This window comes from Chionomys nivalis, chromosome 1, assembly GCF_950005125.1.
Source record: "Chionomys nivalis chromosome 1, mChiNiv1.1, whole genome shotgun sequence".
Taxonomy (NCBI): Eukaryota; Metazoa; Chordata; class Mammalia; order Rodentia; family Cricetidae; genus Chionomys; species Chionomys nivalis.
In genome coordinates this window covers 121,974,362-121,999,357 of record NC_080086.1, presented here as the reverse complement: position 1 = coordinate 121,999,357, position 24,996 = coordinate 121,974,362, and the positions used below count along the sequence as shown (strand labels likewise).

The window sequence follows — 24,996 nt, the reverse complement described above, 5'->3', positions numbered from 1 at the left end:
TCTCAAGGGTGGGCTAGACTGGTGCCTAACTAGGTAATTGCTACAGGGTCATACAAACCATACCTGGTGCTGAATGTTTGCAAAAACCACCTAGGGGGTTTCTGGTCCTCCTCAGAGATGCTAGAGACACTGCCCTGTCTTTCCTCTTCCTAAAGACAAGTTCTCTACCTTTTTTTTTTTTTTTAATGGTGCTGGATGGTATTCTTTTTAAGGACCAATTCCATTCGAAATCTCAGCTTTTCTGCAGAAGGAAAGGGCCTAGTAAATGCCTCTCTAGTCTGTGTATTCGATTCCCTTTCCCCGTAGCCCTAAGTGACCATTCATCTGGGAACGGATTTATAGCCCCTACAAGTTTCTAACTATTGCTGGCATGGTCTTTGTAGGTAACTAGGAATGTGGCTCAGGCTACAGCACATCCAATTTGATGGGACCTGTCTGTGATGAAAGTATGTATTACCAGTGGTAAGCCAGGCCAGCAATGCTATGTATGGCTCAGTGGATAAAGGCTCTTGCTATGCAAGCCTGAACCTGAGTTGGATTTCTGGAACCCATGTAAAGGTGGAAGGAGAAAACTGACTCTGACTTCCACAGACATGCATGCTGTGGCATGGGTGCCCGACCATCATGCACAGTGCTGATAATAGTTTAAAATAAGTTTTAATATAGTAAGCTAAAGAAGTAGACTAGCAGCATAATGTGTGCAAGGGTGCCACCTGCTGGGTATCCGGGGGAAGCCTGTTGGCTGGGCTTGGAACTGAGGAAAACCCTTAAGGTTTCTAGATGGAATCACTGAAGTGGATTAAATGTGTTTATTAACATCTGAAATAAGAGTCATTTCATTGCGTCCACCAATCACAGCACAGTAAACAGTGTAGGCGTCAAACTAATCAAGCAACTGTTCAGGCTTCTCTTTCGCCCAAACTCCTTCAAATAGCTGACGGCAACAACCAGGTTTCCTAGCATTCACAGGCGTTTCTGGGAAAGACTGGAGGGACTTGTGCACGTAGATAATAAAGCACAAGCATTGCCTGGGGGGGATTCTTAGTTCTCCCAGAACCCAACACTTGGGATATATTTCTCCATTGCTAAAATGGAAGAAAGTTTAAAAATATGGCCAAATAGGCTGTTTGGTAAGTATTCCAACTCCTATACAGAGCCCAAACCAAAACAGACAAAAGAGCACTGTGTGTGTATGTGTGTGTGTGTTTGTCTGTACGTGGGGTGGGGGAACTTGTGTGTGCTAAAACTCATAGTCAGTGTATGGAAAATATACTCTGGCTGGACTGGCAGTTCTTCGTGATAGAAAAGGTTAATTCAGGCCTGCAGGTGGCCTGCACCTGGGAACAGAGTAAATATTCAACATAGCAGCCTCACTTCCTAGAGGAGCTGTAAACCGGGCTGCCCTGACGAGTGTAAAGACAAAGCACCCTGCAGGAGGAAGCTTAGGCTCCCACAGTGGGGGAGGCACAAAAGGGAAGAGTTTCACTTTCTGTCCAACATGTTTCTTGTAGAGCAGAGCTGGGAGCCGGCCGTCTTTCAGCATGCTGCTTCTGTTCTTGGGGCCATTAACTGTCTCCATTCCCTAGGACAGTCTTCAGCTCTGAGAACTTCCTTTCCTTCCAGGAAGGCCAGCAGCCTCAGGACAGCTGAAGTCCTTTCCTCCTGAATGCGCAGCCTCGTGTACTCCACTGTCTTCAAAAATTCAGCCGAGAGTGGAAGTTCTCTGAAGAGCTGAGAGACGAGGTGACGCTGCTCTGATGCTATAGTTTGCAGGTGACAGAGCTTCTGGGAGTGAGGGGACGGCCAGCCAGACTGACAGAGGAGATGGAAGAGTTGCCCACATAGGTATTTCACGAAGGTCAGAGTCTCAGCCCAAAAGTTGACTTCTGATTTTTCGAATATGTAGTCATCTTCTCCCTACATCAAATGAAAACCACCCACAGTGAGCCTTATAGGGAGTGCTGCCAAGCCCCAGGCACACCACATAAGGCCTTGCTAGATGTGAGATCTGTGTCTCCTCCAAAGCTGACAGAGGGCCCACTCGAGCCTGTCAACACCGTGCTCACCGCCTGAGCTCTCAAGGTCACCCTTCCACTTTCGGTCTTTGTACTTCTCTACCAGAGAGGAATGTCTCACTCCAGACGTAACAGGACCTTTGATAAAGATGTGTAAGTAGCTCGAAGCCAATGTATTTTGGGGAACTAATGGTGAAAAGAGGACCTTGCCAAGGAAGCGGATCTTAGATTTTAAGGTGTACTGAGAAATCAGAGGAGGGAGCAAGGGAAATCTCGGCAGCAGACCAAAGACATACTGAAAACATGCATGACACCAGTCTTCTAGAGCCAATTTCCAGGGTTTTCAAGGTCATTTTCTCAAAACCACTTCACTACATGGCCACATTTCCTATAAACAGACTGGGGCTTGAGCTCTGTCTGCTCAGGATGCCAAGGGAGTGAGCAGAGTCACATGAGTGGGCACAGATCTCTGTCTCCCAGTGCCCGTGTTGCCTCTGCCGGTCTTCAGTCTCCAGATGAGTTCCCTGTCACGCGGGAAGAGGAGTCAAGCACCATGTTTCCTGGAAGGACCCTAATTCTTGGGAAATGCTTACTCCCAGAGCTGTGAGGACCGCTGCCCATGCTAAGATCAAATGATACACATTTCTCAGTTTTATTTTCAATATTCAAGGTATATTTTTTTAAAGTGCCCTTCCCCACTATCTGAAAGCTTGTCATGGAACCCTCCGAAGTAAGCCTCAGTGAGTGTGTGCCGTGTGCATCCCCCAGGAGGTTTTCTCCTAGTCAGTTTCTACTCTGTATTAGAGTGGCCTGATACACTTTTACCATCAGAGACTGTTGGTGCTACATCCAGAGGCCCAGGACACTGCCTGCCTCCCAGCTCCCTGAGTAGCTGGGTTACCTGACGTGGGCTCTGCACAAGGTCCTGCGGGTCATCATCCTCTCCTAGCAGCCATCCCAGGAGAATGGGCAGTCCTGGTACCAGCTGGTCCCACTGCCGGAGCAAGTCACACAGAACAGCTAAGGCCAAGGCCAGAGCAATGGAGGCATTCACTTGGCAGAAGGCAAATTCTGTAGAGAAAGGAGGGAGGCAATCAATGAATGTAGCTCAGGGAGCCTGGAGGACTCGGGACATGAAGAGTCTCAGATAAAAGGCTCCTAATCCTCTCCTGGGTCCTTTTCTCTATACTGCTAGAATGAGTCCTAAGCCTGAATCCCAGCACCCTATCCTATTCTAGAGCAGCCCCACCCATAGGACTAGACTTTTGTCTTGGCCCCTCCAGCACAAGTGGAAGGAGAGGGAGCTGTCATCTTAAGAGTGGCATCACACGCCCCTCACCTGTTTTACATGGTCCATGCATTAGAGACAGTGGCTGTGTGCCAGTAAAGTGTTATCTATACATGCTGCCATTCAAATTTCATATGTAAAAACATAGTCTTTCCCCCTTCCAACTTTCTTCCTCCTCAATACATGGCCCAGTGCTAGGATTCCAAACATGGGCACCATATCTGGTTTGTAGTCAAGGATCTCCTTGAACTTTTGATCTTTTTTGCCTTCACCTCCCAAGTATTGGGACCGCGGGTGTGTGCTACTATGTCCATCCGGTGTTACGTGATACTGGGGCTAAGTGCTCTAGCAAGCATTCTACCAACTGAGCTAATCCCCAGCTCTCAACCATTTAGGAACGTAAAACCCTATGCGCCTCACAGGCCACCCAGGAGGTGGTGCACTGGGTTTTGGTCCTAATTTTTTGTGCTTTACAAGTTGTCTGCCACTGAGCAATGGCCTCAGCTTAGGGTCAGCTTTTGTTGCCTTTCTATGGATAGTGATTCCCTCTTCTGCCCTCTGACTTTTTGAGGGTGGGATGCTGAAAGAGCAAGTGTAGGAAGAGGAAGTATGTATCCTGGGGAAACCCTGCTTACTTGACTGTGTAGCCTTAGACCTAAATGTGGAGTTGCAAGCAGGTTCGGGGTATTGACACGTCTACCACTAATTCAACCTTTCTCACTCCAACAGCAGGCAGCCTGAACCTCAAGACTTAAGTTTCTCAACTCAGAGAGTAGGTCTTTTTGGAACCCTCCTGTACTGGCACCCCCTCCCCTCTGCCATTTAATGATGCATTTCTATTGAACCCTCCTATTTCCCAAATCTCCAGTCCCAGCTCCAGCCCAGATATCCCTGGCCATCTGATACCCAGATGAACCTGCTCAGTACACAGGAAGGAGGCTGAAGTCTGGAATAGAAGGCTGAGCCCCCAGGGTGTTGCCATGGGGGCCACCATGGAAGGTCTACAGCACATCTAGCCCTATCCAGAGTTTGGTCTCAATCTTTTCAGGAGCTATGCTTTTTTTTTGGTGGTGCCAGGGCCTTGTGACTGTCAGGCAAGTCCTATGCCTCTCAGCTACACCCTCAGTCCCCCAAAGTTTGAGGACTGGGTGTCACTACTTCTGCTTCACAGATAACTCCAAGTGGCTCTCAAGAATGCAGAATTGCCAACAGTTTCATGTTCGTATGAAGCAATGGAGAGCAGCAGGCACATTCCAGGAGCAGGAGTGTTTTTATGTGAGACAAGCAGTCAGCGACTGTCCAGTGGAGCAGACACAGGGCTGATCCCCTTGCTCTCAGATGTTCGCCACACTTCAGCCATGCTGGCCTTCGCATTCTTACTCATTTAAAAAGGCACAGGTGTGAAACTGTATTATGGAGTCAGCATCAGGCTGGCTGATCCTGAGACCTTCCAGAAAAATTTACCTTCTGCCTGAGCTTCCTCCTTTTTTTTTTTTTTTTTAACCTTAAGGCAAGGATTGAAAACGCTACAGGAAAGGTAAAAAGTTCTTCCACCAGGCCAGGTGTGCTGGAACACACCTTTAATTCCAGCACTTTGGAAGCAGAGCTCCACTAGTTCAAGGCCAGCCTGGTCTACCTACATAGTGGTCCAGGTCAGCCAGGGACACACACCATGTCCTAAACAAAATTCGCTTAACAGTAAAATCAGTGCCTGCAGCACAGATGACAGGCACATCTGTTGGGTGTGACTGGACATGCCACCAGGAAGGCCAGGTTGCCACACTGGTCCCACCTGACAACAAAATGACTTCCCTCTGTGCCATTAATCATCCTTAGGAAGGGGTCGGAGAATGCCAGGATGACAGGCACAAAAAGAATGTGTGTGGTGTGATTGGAGATTATCACAACCCTGTGCACTACAGAGGAAGCCAGGAAGGTGGGATGTTGGGATTAGATGTAATGGGTCTCCTGCTTCTGAGCCAGGTACAGCCTACACATTCCCTGGCTGGCTGACTTACCTGGTCCTAGACTAAACTTAGCCAGATGAGCCCAGATCTCTGCTGGCCAGGCTGCCTCTCAAAGGGAGGCTGGGGAAGAGTGAAGGGGATTTTCCACTTAGCACTCGGCTGGCAAGTCAATCAAGGAAATGAGAAAGCCAGCAGCCAAGCAACAAGTGTGGTCAGGAGTCTGCTCTGAACTCAGCAGACCCAAAGGAGCTTGAAAAAACAGAAACTAAAGACTAATCCAAGAACTCTCCTTTTTGGATTTCAAAACTTAAAACAAAGCTATGGGAATCAAGGCAATGCAGATGGGGGGGGGGCACAATGCAGAGTGTGCATGCCTGTGCTACTGCTGGGCACGGAACTCGAGGCTTCATGCATGTTAAGCAATCACCACCAGTCAACTACAGCTCTAGCTTGGTAGTGTGTTTTGGACAAAATGACAGACACATGAATTAGTGAAACTCAAGTGCAGAATCAGGGTCTGCGGATGTAGGCCAGCTGATATAGGGCTGCCTACTATGTCGAGTCCTGAATTTAATCCCTAGTACTTTATAAACCAGGTGCATGTCTGTAATACCAGCACTCTGGAGATGATGGTAGGAAGATTAGGAATTTATGGTGAGTTCAAGGCTAGCTGGTTAACCAAGATGCTGCCAAGAAACAAAACACCCCAAAACAAGAGGGCTTGAGTGACGGCTCAGCAGTTGACACTTGGTGCTTTTTCAGAGGATACAATTTCAGTTCAGTTCCCAGACTCATGTTGGGCAGGGCACAACCACCTGTCACTCCAGCTCCGGGGGATCCAGCGTCCCCTTCTGGCCTCTGAAAGTACCTGCAGGTACACACACACACACATGCACGCACGCACGCACACACACACACAATTTAAAAACAAAAGACATATTACCAAATCAAACAAAACCAATAAACCCCACAGAGATTACTTCTAAATGACCAGGGTGAGTGCGGAGAACAATAAAAAGACAGGTATATTTTTAGTCAATGTATAGAGAAAAAAAAAGAAAGGACCCCCTCCAGTTTGCTGGTAGGACTGTTGAATGGTGCGGTTCCACTAGAAAACACACTTTCAGTTCCTCACAGGACTGAGCACAAGACCCTGTCTACTCCTAGGCCTATCCAAGAGAAATTAAGAAAGAGCCTGTGTTCCAACAAACATCTGATGAGCATTCATAATGGCCTTGTTCACAATGCCAAAGAGTAGAGAGAAACATCTGCCACCTGAAGAGTAGACACATCCAATACAGTCTATCTGCAGTGGACCAGGTGGGCAGATCCCAGGAGTCATAGGAGACAGGGATGGAAGAGGTTAGCGTAGAGGAAATCATCTTCTAAATCAAGAAGAAACTAGTGGCCCTACCCCCGTGAGCTCTTTCTGCCCAAAAGTGGAAAAGTTCTATGTCAGAAGGAATATCATACCACCATTATTTGACATTTAAAAAATACTTGGGGGAAAAAAACTTTTCAAATACTAGAATTTTGATTTTGCCTTCTTTTCTACCTGTTTCCAAAGGAAACACATGGCCTAGGCTCCCAAAGTTCTTGCAGTCTTTACCTCTCTACAGTGTGAGCTGTGCAGGTGAGGACCTGGTACTACAGATATAGAAACAAATTATCTTCTCAAACACCGTCACCCTCTCTCTCTTCTTTTGTTTCTTCTCTTCCTCTTCTTTATCCTTCCTAAGACAAGCTTTCTCTATGTAATAGCTCTGGCTGTCCTGGAACTCACTCTGTAGACCACATTGGCCTTGAATTCAGAGATCTGCCTGCCTCTGCCTCCCAAGTGCTGGTATTAAAGGTGTGCGCCACCACTGCCAGGCTCAGCCTGAAATTTTAAGATTAAATGTCACTTATGAATTTGCAAAGCCACTCTAGCCCACAATGTCACTGTCTAGCCCTTGTCCCCTTGACTGATACACACACACACACACACACACACACAAATATATATATATATATATTATAAATAAATGTTTAAAAAAAAAGAACTTAGAAACTCTGTTCAAAATGTTAAGTATCTATGAAGTATCTATGATTTCAAAGTTTTTGGGAATTACTGTTCTCCATTTGGGACTGAACCCAGAGCCTGTGGATGCTGATGCTGGCCAAGTGACCCCACCACTAAGCCACATTCTCAGCCCTAGGAATTTTCTATCTTGAAACTGAATTTATGCTCAAGCCCTCTCTTAGCAGCCTTATCTGTTCCACGTTGCCCTTACTCCCCAGCAGCTGCCCTGGAAATACAATTCCCCTCCCAAAGGCCTGGTACCCACCTGCTGACATGGCCCTAGACTGCTGGAAATGGGGAGCAGAACTTGAAGAAGGCCTGGGAGAGGGAAGAGAAGCAAAAAGAACACAAAAACCTCTCAAGAACAAGGCATGGAAGAAATGTCAGTTCAGAGAGAAGTCAAGTGAGTAGGAAAAAAGGTACACGGTGGATACATGTATTGGTCTTTAAATTTTCAAAAACTGTGTGTGTGTGTGTGTGTGTATACATGTGTAGGCCAGAGGACAATCTGCAGGAGTTGGTTTTTTCCTTTCCCCAGGAGTGGGATCTAACTCACGGACACCAAGGCTTAGTGCTCGAACTTCCTGCCTCAGCTTCCTGAGTACTCGTAATAAAGGTGTATGTTATCATCCTGCTTGAAGGATGGGCTTGTAAGAAGGGTTCCGATTTTGCATCCAGTAAAAGGTTCCCCTTCCTCCTATCACTGTCTAGAAGAAGCAGGTTGTTTCTGACCTTGCTGTGAATATCATTAGCAAAAACCATCAGTACAAAGTTAAACTGACTATAACAATAGCACACAACAGTCACAATAACCAGAAGTCATTTTGTTAGTGACAACGAAAGCTGCAAATAGGAGTGAGAACCCAGGGCACTGAGACTTGGTAGAAATAAACACAAAAAATAAGTCAGACACAGTCTGCAAGTGGGAGTGGAAAAGCTTTTCTTGACTACAAATCCTGATAAGATATTCCCCTATCAAATTTACACAGAGGAGTTGCTACTCAAGAAAGGAAACCATGAGACTTGGTCTGCCTCTGGAAAACTCATCATGAAGTTATGATGAGAGTCATTTCTTGAAATTACCTAAAAAATAATCCATGTTGTATAATTCAGATTAATTTTTTTTTTTTTTTTTTAACAAAGTCACAGTGTCCTCCAGGTCAGTGATGTGGTCAAACACACTGATGTTACTCAGGAATGTGTGTAGGCCTGTGAGAGGGAGGAGGTCAGCCGCTGTGTGTCCAGTTATCACTCTGGAAGGGGCAGCCTGGCCTACACCAGCGCCTTCCTGTCTTGGCATTCAGGGCTGCTGGGCTCTAACAGGTGCTATGCTTTGGGGCTCTCCAAAGCTCTTTCCCTCCAATGACATCTCATCTTTTGTCCTGGTCTCTGTCACAACAACAGAAGCCCTGGGAACCCTTTCAGATTTGCCCCAGCTCTGTCCCACTGGTGCGGCTTTGCTTCATCCTTGCTACTCTTGCCCTAGAAACACTGCTGGATTCTCACCAGCCTCCTGGTTTCCAGTTCACCCTCCTTTATTCAAAGTAATTCCCTTTTCTGCTGCTGAGAATGACCTGTCAAAGCAGCCCTGACCTAGCCCATGCCTGTGATCTCTGCACTTGGTAGGCTGAGGCAGGAGGACCAGGCGTTCAAGGTCAACTAGGACTATGCGAGACAGTCTCAAAAACAACTGATTAACCTCAAACCTAAACCAAACAAGTCCAAACCATCCCACAAACAAATGCAGCCCTGCCCAACCAAATTGTGCCTTGGTGAGTCTCACTCTGCCTCCTTCCATGGCTCCTTTGTTAAAGGAGTGTGCTCACAGGTCTCTGGGCTGCTGCTCCGCTCCTTCCCTGTCTCAGTCAGCCCTTCTCTAGTCACCTCACACCTTCTCAGCACCCCATGCACAGCCCCCTCTGCTTACTGTCATCTCACTGGAGCTCTTACTCATTCATCTAAGGAGACTGGAGTACCTTGCCTTTATTCTTTTAGGTTCTTCCCTGAAGTAGCAATCAGGGTAATGTTCTGACTCCTAGTGTTTAGGGGTGCAGAGGGGTACATTCCTGCTGTGCCTTCTCAGAGGTGACTCAGGGAGAATAGCCATGAAAAAAGACCTCCAGTATCTCAAAACAGTTAAAATATATAATTGCCATATAATCTGAAACTTACTCCCAAGTACACACTCCAAAGAACTGGGCCTTAAGCAACAAAGTGTACATGGACAATCAAAAAACACTCTTTACAACAGCTAGAGGGAGGTATCAACTCAATGCCCAGGCATTCACAAATGAATAGAGAAACAAAATATGACATAGCTATATAATGGAATATTACTTAGCCACAAAAAGAAAGAGCTTGATTCAGCCTACAAAATGAATGTGCCTTATAAACATTATGAATATAGACAAGTACAAGGATGTATTATAGGGTCCATTATATGAAGTATCTGGAGAAGGAAGGTTCCCAGAAACAGGAAGCAGACTGCTAGCCTTCAGGGGCTGCTTAATAGCTGTTTTTCTTTAGGGGAGTGATAAAAAGTCCTGGAACTGGATAGTGGTGATGGCTGCATAACACTGCAAATGTATTAAATGTCACACTGAACTGTATACTTTCAAATGGCTAATTTTAGGCTGGTGAGATACTGGATAAAGATGCTTGACTGACAACCTGAATTTGATCTCCAGATACCACATAAAAGTTGTCCTCTTGTCTCCACATGCAAACTACTGCATGTGCACGCTCCACCCTCAATAACAAATAAAAATTTTAAAATGTTTAATCAAAGTTATATTTTAGATTTATTTTCTTATGTATTGGATCCTCTGGAACTGGAGTTTTGGATGGTTGAGTCACTATGTGGGTGCTGGTAACTGAACTCTGGGCCTCTGCCAGAATAGCAAGTGCTCTTAATCACTTAGCCATCTCTCCAGCTCCTAAAATGGTTATACTCTGATGTTATATAATTTTCATCTCAATCATAAATAAACAAACAAATACATACATAAATAAAAGGAGCATCAGGAAAATGTAGCAGGGAGCATGGCCAGAAAACAGGAGAGAATTCAAGAAAAATGGAAGCTTAAGAAAGTGTCTGTTCGGGCTGGAGAGATGGCCCAGAGGTTAAGAGTATTGCCTGCTCTTCCAAAGGTCATAAGTTCAATTCCCAGCAACCACATGGTGGCTTACAACCATCTGTAATGGGGTCTGTTGCCCTCTTCTGGCCTGCAGGCATACACACAGACAGAATATTGTATACATAATAAATAAATAAATGAATATATATATATAATTTTTTTTTTTAAAAAAAGAAAGTGTCTGTTCTCAGTGAGCTGGAGGTCAGCCCGGTCTACAAAGCAAGTTCCTAGACAGCCAGAACTGTTACACAGAAAAACCCTGTCTTGAAAGGCCAAAGCAAACAAATAAACAAACAAATAAATAAAGTACCTGTTCAATGATGTTCCTTAGGACATAGTCCCTGACCCTGAGAAGGGCACAGATACAGGGTTAAAAAGAGTAAGGCTTAGAAGCATAGCTCTGATGGAGGAAGGTTATTGGTTAATTAAAAAAGCAACTGCTTGGCCCTCATAGGTTAGAACATAGGTGGGTGGAGTAAACTGAACAGAATGCTGGGAGGAAGAGGAAGTGAGCTCAGATGCAGGGCAGCTCCTCTCAGAGACAGACACAATGCAGCTCATCGCCAAGGCAGACGCGATGAAGCTCCGACCCAGGATGGACGTAGGATAGAATCTTCCCAGTAAGCACACCTTGGGGTGCTACACAGATTATTAGAAATGGGCTAAATTAATACGTGAGAATTAGCCAAGAAGAGGCTAAATATAATGGGCCAAGCAGTGTTTAAAAGAATAGAGTTTGTGTGTTGTTATTTCGGGGCATAAGCTAGCCAGACGACCAGGAGCTGGGGAGGCAGGAACACAGCCCGCAGCTCCTACTACATAGCTCAGTGGTGGGGTGTGCTTAGCAGGCATGACAGCCTGGATTCCATCCTTACAACATCCAAAAAGAGAAATGAAAATTGGGTGGGGCAGTGGGGAAGCTAGCCCTCTTCCCTGTTGGCCAGGGCCTGGGAGCAGACTAGGACAAGGTCTAGGGCAGGAGGACTAGAGTGTGTGCAAGCCCTGGAAGGTCGCTGGCACAGTCCCTAAGCAAGGCTACTTCCCTGCCCTCATCCCAGCTGGCAATAAAGCCAGGGCTTTCCCATCTGAAATCCCCTGCATGGCCAGCCTTGGACAGAAGTGCTGAAATCCCCTTTGTGGCGAGTCTCAGAAGAACTGTACCCCCAGGACTGGAGCTGGGACAGCAGGGATGGAATCATAAAGCTCCAGGAGCAATCTTTTGCCCCAAGTTATGCACGCTCACTTGTCTGATTTCTATTTCATTGCCCTAGTTTGCTTTATAGTTGCTTTTCATGAAAACTTTTAAGGAAGACTATTCCTTGACATCACACAGAAAAAATGCCAAATACAATCATATTACTGAGAGTATTCTTGGAAGAGAAGGCAGCCTTAAAGCTATCTAGCATCCCGTCTCTTTTCCCTTAGAGCCATTTGCTGCTCTTGATCCCAGCCTTCTCTGTCAGCTCAGCTGTCCAGCGGCCCTCTTCTGAACAACACTGAAGAACTGTATGCTCCCCAGAGATGTAGAGTTTCTAGGGAGCCAGCCTACAGTGGGAGTGAAGGAAGGGAGCCTTTCTATTTTTTTTAAAAAAAGATTTATTTATTTATTTATTTATTTATTTATTTATTTATTTATTTATTGTGTATCTAGTATTCTGCCTGCATGCATGCCTGCAGGCCAGAAGAAAACACCAGATCTCATTACAGATGGTTATAAGCCACCATGTGATTGCTGGGAATTGAACTCAGGACCTTTAGAAAAGCAAGCAGTGCTCTTAACCACTGAGCCATCTCTCCAGCCCAGGAGCCTTTCTATTGGTATTCTTAGGAGTCCATTGTTAAACTGCCTTTCCACTTCCCAGTTCATTCTGCATCCAGAAATGTCTCAGGAAAATTGATTTTTCTTTTCTTTTCTTCCTTCCTTTCTTTCTTTTTTCTTTTTCTTTTTTTTATTTTTGAGACAGGATTTCTCTGTGTAGCCTTGGTTGTCCTGGAATTGCTCTGTAGACCAGGCTGGTCTTGAACTCACAGCGATCCGCCTGACTCTGCCTCTAGAGTGCTGGGATTAAAGGCCTAGGCTACCACCATCCAGCTTGAAATAGTGACTCTTAAAAGCCTTATATCATTAGATGGCTTTGGAAGGCTCAGAGATAAGGCACTTGCTTAGCATGTGTGAGGTCCTGGTTTTGATCTCCAGGGCAAGGGGAAGTCACTAAGAAAACACTTCTTCTCAGTCAAAATCTGTTCTGGGAACATGTTCGTTTGTCACTTTCTGTGTCTCCCCTTCCTCCTGGCAGAAGCTGCTGTAGACTGTACTCTAACTCTCCAGTTGGAGCTACACCTTCTTCTCTTGCTTCTGATTCGGATACCCTGGTACTCTCCTTTGGTCACTTCCAGGCAGCACCTGCCTGACTCTCCCTTCGCAGTCCACCCTAAGCACTTTCTATTCTTGTGGACCTGAGCAGCGGACCTGGCCTTCTGCTGCAGGTTTGCCATACTCAGTGCCCTTAGCATTCAGAAAGACGTCCCTGCTGGCCTTTGCTTTCACAGCCTTCAACCCCTCAACTACAATTTCTGTGCTCCCAGTAACCACTGTGGTATTTGGATTATTTTGGTTTATGATTCCAGAGGCTTTGCGGCCAGTAGGGACAGCATGTCAGCAGGTGGCCAGAACAGGAGGCTGGCCGATCACATTTTGCTGGCATAGAGGGAACAGCAGTGGATGAGTCTATGAACTTGTGAAGCCTACCCCTCATGATGTACTTCCTTGTTCTAAAAGTTCCATAACCTCCCAAACAGCATCACCAACTGGAATCAAATGTTCAAATGTATGAGGCTATGATAGGGAGATACATATTTAAATTTATACACTTATTCAAACTACCATATTTGGCTCCTTGTCCCCATAGGGTTGAGGCCATCTCGTGATACAAAATGATGTTAGTGCAACTTTAAAAGTTCCCAAAGCCTTTAACACTTCAACACTGTTCAAAAGTTTAGTCTCTCTCAAGTCTCAAGATAACCTCTTGACTGTAACCACAATAAAACAAAATACAAATTATGTACTGCTAACATAGAATGGCACAGAATATACATTCCATTCCAAAAGGGAGGAAATTGGCATAGTGAGGAAATACTAGGCCTAAGCAAGACTAAAACCCAGCAGGGCAAACACCAAATCTTGCAGCTTCATGTCCAGTACCTGGACTTTGGTTTTAAAGGGCCTAGATGGCTCTGGCCCTCCACCTTTGCTGCCTGGAACATACATTTTTCTTATGGGCTGGTTCCATCCCCACATGCAGCTCTGGCATCTTCACTGCAACCCAGGCTTCACCGTCACAGTTCTACGCAGTGTCCTCTCATGGTCTTGTGGGGACTCTAGCCCTGTCACACATTGCTTGGCTTCAGTGGCTCTTGAAACCATACAGGAAGAACCTACAACTCCCTCATTCCTTGTATCTTTCAAGCCTCCAGAGACAGTAGCACATGGACAGCACTGTACGTGTGATCGCCGGCTTGGTGCGCCTTCACCTCCTTGAATCACACTAGCAGAAGCTTTGTGTGCAGTCTTGCTAAACCAGAAAACTCCGTAGGTTCTCTGCCATAAATTGGAGGCTTTAACTGGGTGGGGCCTTGCCCTTGGGGAACCTTCCTTATTGTTTCAGTAGAGTACAGAGGCCTCTTCTTACCTCATCTTAACAACCCCAAACTATCAGCATACAGTTTCACTATACATTAGCTCCCTAGTGCTCTTTCTTCTGCAAGCTGTATTCTGTACCTTTTTCTGTCCCACTTACCTACTTATTTTAGACCTGCCTAAGAGTAATCAGTAATAACCATGCCACAGACTCAACATTATATCATCCTGAAATTTAATCCATCAAATAAATTAGTCCATTACATTTAAATTTAAACTTGCTTTGTCCAAGCAAGTTCTTCGTACATGGGCAGAAAGCAACCAGATTCTTTGCCGAATAACCACATGGATGGCCTCTAGGCCAGTTGCTAATAGAGACCTTGTTCTTTTCTGAAACCTCATCAGCTAGGCCTCTGCTGTCTGCATCACTCTTAGCACTTCTACTAGACTGGCCTATTCAGCTCTGGTTACAGCTTTCAACTGCTGTTCTAGGCACATGTTCTAAAATCTTACACATTCCTCAAAACAAAAAACAAAACAAACAAAACCCCATCATGGTCAAGTTCTCAACAGCAATAACCCCTTTCTCTGACACCAGCTTCTGTAATGCTTTACTAATGCTGTGATACAACATCATGACCACAGCAGCTTATAGAAGGGAAGAACTGATTTTGGTTTATGGTTACAGAGGGTTGGAGTCCATAATGGCCTCCATAGGCTCATGTATTTTAATACCCGGTCCCCTGGTGGTGGTGGTGTTTGGGGGAGAGTATAACTTTTTTTAAGAGAGAGAGAGAGGCCTTACTGGAAGCACATCCCTGGGGGCAGGCTTACCCCACTTGCAGTTTGCTTTCTCTTTGTATACTGACAAGCTGTGATCAGCCTGCCTTCTACTCCTCCATTCAGGTTCAGCTCTAATGTATTCCTCTCCTCTGTACAGCTTCTCTCCTCTACCTTCTCTCCGTGACAAAGGTTTGTTCAGCAAACTCAACATGAACCAGGATCCCAGGTTCTACGTGATGCAGAAACGGGGGCTTCACACACACACTCCTTCCTCCTGGCTCCACAGGCCTAGGACTTGCTTTCCTCATCCTAGTTATTCTGGCTTCCTATTCCCATAGGGCCAGATCACAAAGGTTTTCCTTAGTACACTGCTTTGCTTAGAGTGTTGGTAGATTTTTAAAATAAAATATACTACACTACTACTGCTACAACTGCTTGGCCCGTAGAGAAACGGAGAAGGAGCAGAGCTCGTGGCCTTTCTCCCACTCACTCATAAGCTGGGTACTGAGCAGCGGGAAGTGCCACATTCCTCTTTGAAAACATGTTTGGGTTTAATGTAGGTACAGTTAATTTATATACACAGATAAGTATCCTACCTTTTGTTCAAGGTGCCTATTTGCTCTGCACAGAGACCATTATAAATACAGAAAAGTGTTCATTGTTAAATATGGCATGCTAAATGGCTTTGCTTCCTGGCAAAGCTCCAAACCATAATTATTAGGGGACTACAGCTGCTGAGAAATTCTTGGGTTACAGGAGGCTTTGATCCCATCCTGTCTTCTTCTCCCAACATGAATGAATTGCTACAGGTGTGGTTGCTGCTCAATGCTGGCACTTTGGAGGTGCGGGTCAGGCCTGAATTTAACTGCAAGGTGACCAGGCACTTCTCACTTAGACCTCAACTATCAAGAGAAGGAAAGTTCTGCACTTCCTCTTTGCCTTGCTGAGACCCTGTAATTAAGAAGATATCCAAGATGAGTCTTACGGGAAGCTGGAATGCTGTGGTCTCTCACCTTCAGACCCCCCACACAGGGGGCATCCTTCTCACCTTCAGACCTCACACACAGTGGGCATCTTTCTCACCTTCAGACCCCCCACACAGTAGGAAGTTTCTCACCTTCAGACCCCCCCCACACACACACACAGTGGGCAGCTTCCAGTGAAGTCTCTGCACTAATGAGCTCTGTAGGGCTTTATTCAGCAGAAGGCCAAGGGCTTCCAATGGGTGAGGTGGTTATTTCATTCCAATCAAAGAGGGAGAACTGCTGTCAGATTCTCTAGGTACTATAGCTGTTTGGCAAGCATGGTCCTCAAATTCATCCCAATGACTCCTTTAGAGGGTCAAAAAGACACCTTGCTGTCATCACAAACATCAAGTTACTACTAAAATACAGCAAGAAACTGAAGAGCAGATTAATCTTTCAGTCCTTTAAACTCTTTCCTGCCTAAAAGTGACAGGAACAAGCACCCAGAAGTTCCCAAATCCCTAAGAGACCTCCAAAATTAATGTGCTAGGGATCCCTAACTTAGCAAATAAACAGCATTTTACAACAAATAGAAAATTGATGATTTTCAGCATTAAGAAAATACTATGTAGCATTTGGTTCAAGAGTGGAACCCTAATCGTCTTTTAATGCTTCTTTTCATTTGTGTTTTGAGGCAGATGTTCTGTGAGGTATATGGTGAGACTGACGCCCATAAGAATGGTGCTGACTAGTTCAGACAGAAGTCACTTCTGATTCTAGGTCAGCATCCTATCTGGGAGACAGCACTGCTCTGGAGAGCTCTCCTTTCCACATGGGAAGCACAGAGGAGACAGCTCTGTGCAGAGAGGATGGGCAGCAGAGTTCACGACAGTAAGTGGAAGGAAGTCAGCAGGTTCTAATGCAGGGCAGCACAAGGGTTGTCCAGAGTAGACTACCTGGGTTTTGGAGGAGCCAGAGCAGGGAAGCAGAAGATATGAGGAATCTACCATAATCAGGAGAGGAACAGACTTCCTTAGTAGCCTGGGCCTAGGAGGAGTCTAAGGCTTCTTCTCTAATCAGGGCAACTAAGTGGGAATCTCCCCTACCCACACCATCACAGTCTATTTTATGCCTTCCTCCATCACAGTCTATGCCACCCCCTCCTCCCCATATCACAGTCTATGCCACCCCCTCCTCCCCATATCACAGTCTATGCCACCCCCTCCTCCCCATATCACAGTCTATGCCACCCCCTCCTCCCCATATCACAGTCTATGCCACCCCCTCCTCCCCATATCACAGTCTATGCCACCCCCTCCTCCCCATATCACAGTCTATGCCACCCCCTCCTCCTCAGTGGCATCTGTTCTAGGAGGATGCACATGAGCTCACCCTGGATATAGGAGCCTTTCCTTCCTGCTCAAGGTGAAGGTCAATGATTCACATGGCTAAAAATGAACTGAAGGCCACCAATCAGAAATAGCAACATGCTCTCCAAAAGCTAAATTCCCCTGTTAACACAAAACCTTACTTAGTAATTGTAACTGGCACTCAAGTATATACACTTTAATTGCCAGTGAGAGCAAAATGAGGAAAGTTAAGAGGTCAGGGTGGGGAAAGTCACAGAGAAACAGAGGCCCCCAGGCAGGAGTGGGAGAGGTTCTGGGGCCTTGACAATGTCTTAGTGTTCTGATACCGCTATGGGCCTTTACTCGGAAGCTTCCAGAGAGAAGGGAGCTGGGTTAAATATAGGACACTGAGCTTCTTCATTTGAATTTTAGGTAAACAATGAATTATGACTGTTTAAATATGCCCAAATAATGCCAGGGGTATACTTTTCACTAGATGGTTACCCGATTTTCAAGTTTAACTGTGTGTTTTGTATTTTTATTCAACAAACCTGGCAGTCCTCCATTAAAGATGCAAACACTCTGAGCTACAGTCACAATGACCAGGGCAGTCCTGACTCTGAGGGTCAGAGATGATGAAGTTTATGAGAGAGTGAAGCATTTTACTAAGACTTTTTGCTAAACTGTGGTGAAATCAAGAGTTGGGATGGGTTTGGGATAGGTTACAAACCTCCCACCATGGTCCTCTCTGTCAGCTCTTGGTCTCTGAGACTCTCCTCTTCAGCTGAGACTATTCTGCCTCTGTCCCTGCCAAGAGGTTACAGAAACTAAATCAAACTCCACAGGCCTTCCACTGGAGGGAACATGGCCTGTGGGAAGCTTCCAGAAGGCTCTGGAGGTTCCATGGTAAGAAGTAAGGTTGTGGGAGCACAAAGGAATCCTCAACACTAAAACAAAACATTGTCCCTAAGTCTTAGCATGTTCAAAAAGGAATTTTAGATTCAGTTTAGCCACCACACAGCTTCCTGAGCAGAATGACTGAGCTGACTTCACCAGTCAGAGAAAGAAGGAAGAAGCTGCTCCATTAAACATGGCGAGTTCACCTGGCACTTGCTGAGGCCTCACAGTGATAGTGGCAGAGATCACCGCAATTTGTTAAGGGGTCAAAAAAGGCCGGCTTGAGACTAAAACAAAGACTTGATACTTTGAGACCATGAGTCCCAAAGTCCAGGGAGTCTTCATTCATGGCTGCCGGCTAGGGAAACCTAGCAAGATTACACATCACAATTAGCTATAACTATTTAACCCTGTGCTGACTGCAGACTGAATGCACACATTAACTATATGTGTGTTCACGTACTCCTTGCTAGGTCCCTGCAGTTGGAGGGGACTGAAATGTATAATGCAGCTTCCTAGATGTACAAATCCTGGCTATCTAGGAACTTGCTCTGTTGACCTGGCTGGCCTTGAACTCAGAGAGACACACCTGCCTCTGCCTCCCAAGTACTAGGCCCAGCTTACTTTTCTTTAATTAAAAAAAAAAAAAGAATTGTATTTTATTTATTTTTGTGAGCATATGTGGATATGTGTGTACAGGTGTGTATATGTGCCATATGCATGTGTGTGAAAGTTGGTGGGAACTTGTGGGAGTCCGTTCTGTCCTTCTATCATTTGGGTCCCAGGATCAAATTCAGCTTGTCAGGTTTGTTGGCAAATGCCTTTACCCACTGAACTACCTCACTGGATCCTATTCCTTCTTTATTTGAGACTTGTTATTTAGCCCAGGCCATCCTTGAACTTGTGACCATTCTCCTGCTGAGTGTTAGGATTACAGGCATGCACCACAATGCTCAGCATGTTCTGCTCCTTTCCCCAAGCTGCACTATCTCATGGTGCCTTTGCATGCTAATTCATATGCATCTACCCCATCATGTTTACCTTCTGCCATGGATGAAGGGATTACAATTTATTTAATTCTTTGGTGTACACTTGGGTTGTTTTATCTAAACAATATTAGAGGATATAAACTCACAGATATGTCCTTACACATGTATGCAGATATCTCTTTATTTCTCTACATAAATTCCTAAACGTTTGAGTCCTGGCTCAGTTGGCTTATACAATGTAAATTCCCAGAAATACTATTACATGGCCTCTAGAAATATGCCCATCTTCAGTTCACCTGGGTCTGGCTGTGCTTGCTCCTGCACAACTGTAGCAATCTGGGAGAACACAGTCTTTTCATATTGTGCCAATGACACACGGGGAACTAGCAGGGCACTGTTGCTCTAGCTGGATGAGAACTTTTTATCATCTGTATTGCTCATATCTAGTTCTTCTACAAGGAGATTCATTTTACTATCTATCTTTCTCCTTTAGAGGATGTATGTATGTGTAAAGGTCAGAGGTTGATGTCAGATGTTTTTCTCTATTGCTCTCCACCTTTTTAATAATGTGATGTGTGTGTGGGTGTGTGTGTATGTGCGCGTGCGTGCATACGTGTGGGCATGTGCATGCCATGGTGAACGTGTGGAGGTCCAATGACAACTTACAGGAGTGAATTCCCTCCTTCTACAATGTGTGTCCCAGGGATTAAACTCAGGCAGTTAAGCTTAGTGGCAAGTGCCTTTACCTGCTGACATCTTGACAGACCAACCTTAGTTTTTGAGGCAGAATCTCTCATCTCTCAGTGAACCTGGAGCTCACCAACTGGCCACAAAGGCCCTTGATGTGGGAATCCCCTTTGTGTGCTGTGATTACCATTAATGAATAAAGAAACTGCTTTGGACCTATAGCAGGGCAGAACTTAGGTAGACAGGTAAAACTAAACTGAATGCTGTTAGAAAGAAGGACAGAGTCAGAGAGATGCCAGGGAGCAGTGGCCAGAGGCAGACATGCTGGAAACTTTGCTGGTAAGCCACTGCCACGTGGCAATACACAGATTAATGGAGATGGGTTAAATTCATATGTAAGAGTTAGCCAATAAGGAGCTAGAGCTAATGGGTCAAGCAGTGATTTAAATAATATGATTTCTGTGTGATATTTCGGGGCTGAGCAGCCAGGAACTAACTAGTGGCTTCCTCTAACAAGTCCCGGGATCCACCTACCTCCACCTCTTCAGGGCTGGGATTACAGGTGGATACTGCCATGCCTGTCTTTTTACCTGAGTTCTGGGGATCTGAATTCAGGCTCTCATGCCTACACAGTAAACACATTATTGACTGAGCCATCTACCCACTCTCTTAATGAATCTCTTTTTCTATCATTTTAATTTATTAACTTTTTAAAGATGACATCTTTGTATATTTTGTGTAACAACTGTCTGATATATTACAAGTGTTTCCTCTAAGAAGAGCTCCATGTATTTAAACCTCATTGTTTGAGATGAGGGCCTACCATCTTGCCCAGATTGGCTTTAAACTCCTGGGGCTCAGGCAGTCTTTCAGCCTAAGAATCCCAAGAACTGGTATAGGTTCCTTATACTGTGTCTGCTCACCTATTTAAATATTGATGGTGTTTTCATCTATTTTGGGTCAAAGGAATCTTTAATTTTGTGTATATACTTGCATGCCACAGCACATGTGTGGAGGTCAGAGATCAGAGGGCCTTAGGGGCTGGTCCTCGTCTTCCACAGTGCTTTTGCCTTGCTGCCTGCCACTGTGGATGGCAGCCTAGCTGGCCCATAAACTTCTGGGGAGTCTCTTGTAGTAAGGAGTGGCGGGCTGCGTTCCTGCCACCTGGCTCCTGGGAGATATGAATAATTTGCATTGGTATGGATTTTAAGGTCAATTTTGTTATATGTATATGTATTTCTGATCTTGATTGAGGTATTGTGGTTGTGCAGTTCATTTAAAAAAATGTAATGTATAATTAGGAAATATAGGTTGTTAATGGATAATCATTGATAATTGTCAAGCTTGTAGTCATGTTAGTTAGACTTTCTAGATATATAGAGATATATTTCAGTTAGATGACATTCTTCATATCTTTCAAAGACTACAGAATATGGCATTTTAAATGTTTTAATAACTTAGGGTTTTTCATGACAACGAGACACGTCTGCTCCTGGTAGCATCAATCTACTTCGAGAGGAAGATGGGCATCGAAGAGGCTCCTTATGGAGTTTGATAGCCATTTGGGCAAGAAACTGCTCTTGCCTGGACTGTTGCATAAACTGGACACAGAGAACCCACAGAGAGAGGACTGCTAAACTTGCCTAAAGGTGAGATGGTCTTTCGGGGTTCCTGAATCATGAAAGAGTCTGTGAGACATTCTGCAGGACATAGCAGAAAGTGACTGAACTGTCTTTAAAATTTCCTGCTTCATGGAAGAGTCTGTTGGATACTATGGGCCTGAAGGCCAAAGACAGATACCCCAACAGTACAGAGGGACTTTGGGTGACTGTCCAGGCAGTAAGATGTCTCTGTCATTTCTAGAGTTTTGAAAGTTGCTTATTTCTTGTTTAATTAGGTAATATTATATCCTTCTGGAGTCTTTGATGGAATTAAAGAATAGATAGTTATAGTTTTCCATTGTTATGATAAAAGATAAAATAGATATAAATATTGTAACTGTAATTCTTGCTTTATAACTGTTTTGTTATATGCAATTTTACTATGTTAAAATCAAAGCCTTTCTTTTTTGTTTAAACAGAAAAAGGGGAAATGATGTAGGTGGGTCTTCTTTCTATGTGTTTCTTTAATTGGTTAATTAATAAAGAAACTGCTTAGCCTGATAGGTCAGAACATAGGTAGGTGGAGTAGAGAGAACAGAATGCTGGGAAGAAGGCAAGTGAGGCAGACACTATAGCTCTCCTCTCCAAGATGGACACAGGTTAAGATCCTTCAGGTAAGCCACCACCTCGTGGTGCTACACAGATTAATAGAAATGAGTTAATCAAGATGTGAGAGTTAGCCAATAAGAGGCTAGAGCTAATGGGCCAAGCAGTGTTTAAAAGAATACAGTTTCCATGTAATTATTTTGGGTAAAGCTAGCCAGTGGCCGGGAGCTGGGTGGCAGGAATGCAGCCCACCGCTCCTTACTACAGTCTCTTGTCTCAGCTTGGCATCTCATCACAGGAGCATGTGCTACCTTGCCTCTGTGTCCAGGGTTCCAGGGATGTGAACTCAGGTCCTCATGTTTGTGTGGCACACACTTTATTCACTGAGTCATCTCCCAGCCCCTAATTTTTGTTTTGTTCTTGGAATAATATATTTAGCAGGTTTTCTTAACTATCTGACAGTATTCGGCTACATTTAGGTTCTTGTTCACTCACTCTGGGTGCTGGAGAATGAGCCAGGGCTTCAGGTGTGCCAGGCAAACACTCTACCACTAAGCCATACTCTCCATTTCTTATCTTTACTCAAGTTTCCAGTATGCTTGCAATTTCCTCAGAAGGTAACGAAGGAAGAATCCAACTTTATGAACGGAAAGCTACAATATGAATTGTGCCGATGTCCTGTGGCTGTTTAAATGGGTGTTATTTATAGAGTGCTTCACAGTGTCCAGTCTACAGCTCTCACCACGGCCTGTTCCTCTCTAGAGCACCTACCCATGGCAGAACACAAAGCAGATGAGTATCGTTCCAGACGTATAAAAGTGCACATTTATTTATAATATCTACTACTGTTACATCTTAAAGTGGGATCATTCCACATGTTGCCTGTCGCCCTTCCCTTTTAAATGACTAGTGTTTCTCAGAAATGTCAATGGTATTTTACCTTTTTGTTTTGAGACAGGGTTTCATCCCTGTAGTCCACCCTGGCCTTGAACTCTTGGTCCTCCTACCTCAGTCTCACACACTTACATCATTTGTTTTGGAGAGAGTGACAGCCATCTCACGACACCATGTAAAACCTTAGAGCGAATGCCCTTCCTTCAGTATCTTCCTGATAAGGACCTCCCACCATTACCAACTTCAACTACCAGAATTAAAAGAAGTTCAGCTGAGTGTGGCGGCTCACGTCTCTAATCCCAGTACTGGGAAAGGTGAGGCAAGAGGTTCACCATGAGCCTGACGGCAGCCTGGATTATGCAGTGAGTTCCAAGCTACTGGGGCTACAGGGTGAGGTTGTGTCTCGAAGAACAAAGCAAAAGGCTGGAGAGATGACTCAGCGTAAGGGCAATGGCTGCTCTCTCAGAGGACCCAGGTTCAGTTTTAGCACCCACACAGCGTACCTCAGTTACAGGGGATCCCGAACCCTCTTCTGGCCACCACAGGAACCAGGCATGCAATGCAGTGAACTTAAATACATGCAGGCAAAATACCCATACACATAAAAAAGAAAAAAAAAAAGAAAGAAAAAAAAAAAAAAAGAAAGAAAGAAACTTTTAAAACCAGAAACAAAAACCAAAATAAGGGCTGACAACCTAAGTTTGGTTGCCAGGACCCATAGGTTGGAAGGCGAAAACACAGCTGCAGGATGCTCTCTGACCTCCTGGAGTGTGCCCTTGCACATTCTCTCTCACATATGCGTGCATATGCACACACCATAAGCATAATAAAAATTAAAACAAAGTAACGACAAAAATCTCAGGAGACAATGAAGATTTTAAGAGATGCTTGTCGTGGCTGAGTTTTCTGAGCCTAGAAATATATATGTATACTGTCACTGGTCACACTTCAGCAATTCTCTGAGTATTGCAAGCTCAGACTGAGTCAGGGTGATACCGTAACCTTGCGGCTTTTAAGCCCTGCTTCCCACTGTCACCCCTAGCATGGAGGACCTCACAAATCGTACTGGTGTTTCCTGGCATTCAAGCTTCTCTTGGAAGCTAGTAAAGCGATGCCTCACACCTTACACCCTACTTAGTGTAAAAGTCCTCATTGTTGTCTAAGTTCTCTGGGACTGTGGCTTGACCTATGAGTGAGTACATGTGATAGTTATCTTTCTGTGTCTGGGTCACCTCACTCGAAATAATGTTTTCTAGCTCCATCCATTTTCCTGCAAAATTCAAGCTGTCATTATTTTTATCTGCTGTATAGTACTCCATTGTATAAATGTGTACTACATTTTCCTTATCCATTTTTTGATGGAGGGGCATTTAGGTTGTTTCCAGGTTCTGGCTATGACAAAAAACCTGCTATGGCCATAGTTGAGTACATGTCCTTGTGGCACAATTGAACATCCTTTGGCTATATACCCAAAAGTGGTATTACTGGGTTGTGAGGAAGGTTGTTTCCTAATTTTCTGAGAAATTGCCACATTGACATCCAAAGGGGTTGTACCAGCTTGCATTCCCACCAGCAATGCAGAAGTGTTCCCTTTTCCCCACAACCTCTCCAGCATAAGCTGTCATCAGTGTTTTTCATCTTGGCCATTCTTACAGGTGTAAGATGGAATCTCAGAGTTGTTTTGATTTGCATTTTCTGATGACTAAGAATGTCGAACATTTCCTTACATGTCTTTCAGCCATTTTAGATTTCTCTGTTGAGAGTTCTCTGTTTAGGTGTATACTCCATTTTTTTTATTGGATTATGTGATCTTTTGGTGTCCAATTTCTTGAGTTCTTTGTATATTTTGGAGAGCAGATCTCTGTCTGATATGGGGTTGATGAAGATCTTTTCCCATTCTGTAGGCTGTCGTTTTGTCTTGTTGACCGTGTCCTTTGCTTTACAGAAGCTTTTCAGTTTCAGGAGGTCCCATTTATTGATTGTTTCTCTCAGTGCCTGTGCTGCTGGGGTTATATTTAGGAAGTGGTTCCCTGTGTCAGTGTGTTCAAGTGTGATTCCCACTTTCTCTTCTATAAGGTTCAGTGTGGCTGGCTTTATGTTGAGGTCTTTGATCCATTTA

The 24,996-nt window shown here is 44.8% G+C and overlaps 1 protein-coding gene across 1 annotated transcript in view; it reads right to left on the bottom strand.

Annotated features, from left to right (window-relative positions):
• Positions 1-209: 209 nt before the first annotated feature.
• The window catches only part of Thada (THADA armadillo repeat containing), a 317,002-nt gene continuing 292,215 nt past the window's right edge, over positions 210-24,996 (bottom strand). Inside the window, exons 37-38 of the mRNA XM_057784137.1 lie at positions 2,917-3,086; positions 210-1,917 (exon numbers count right to left, since the gene is read on the bottom strand). Coding sequence (XP_057640120.1) covers positions 1,537-1,917; positions 2,917-3,086 — 551 coding nt within the window. The 3' untranslated portion in view covers positions 210-1,536. The remainder of the gene's footprint in view (positions 1,918-2,916; positions 3,087-24,996) is intronic.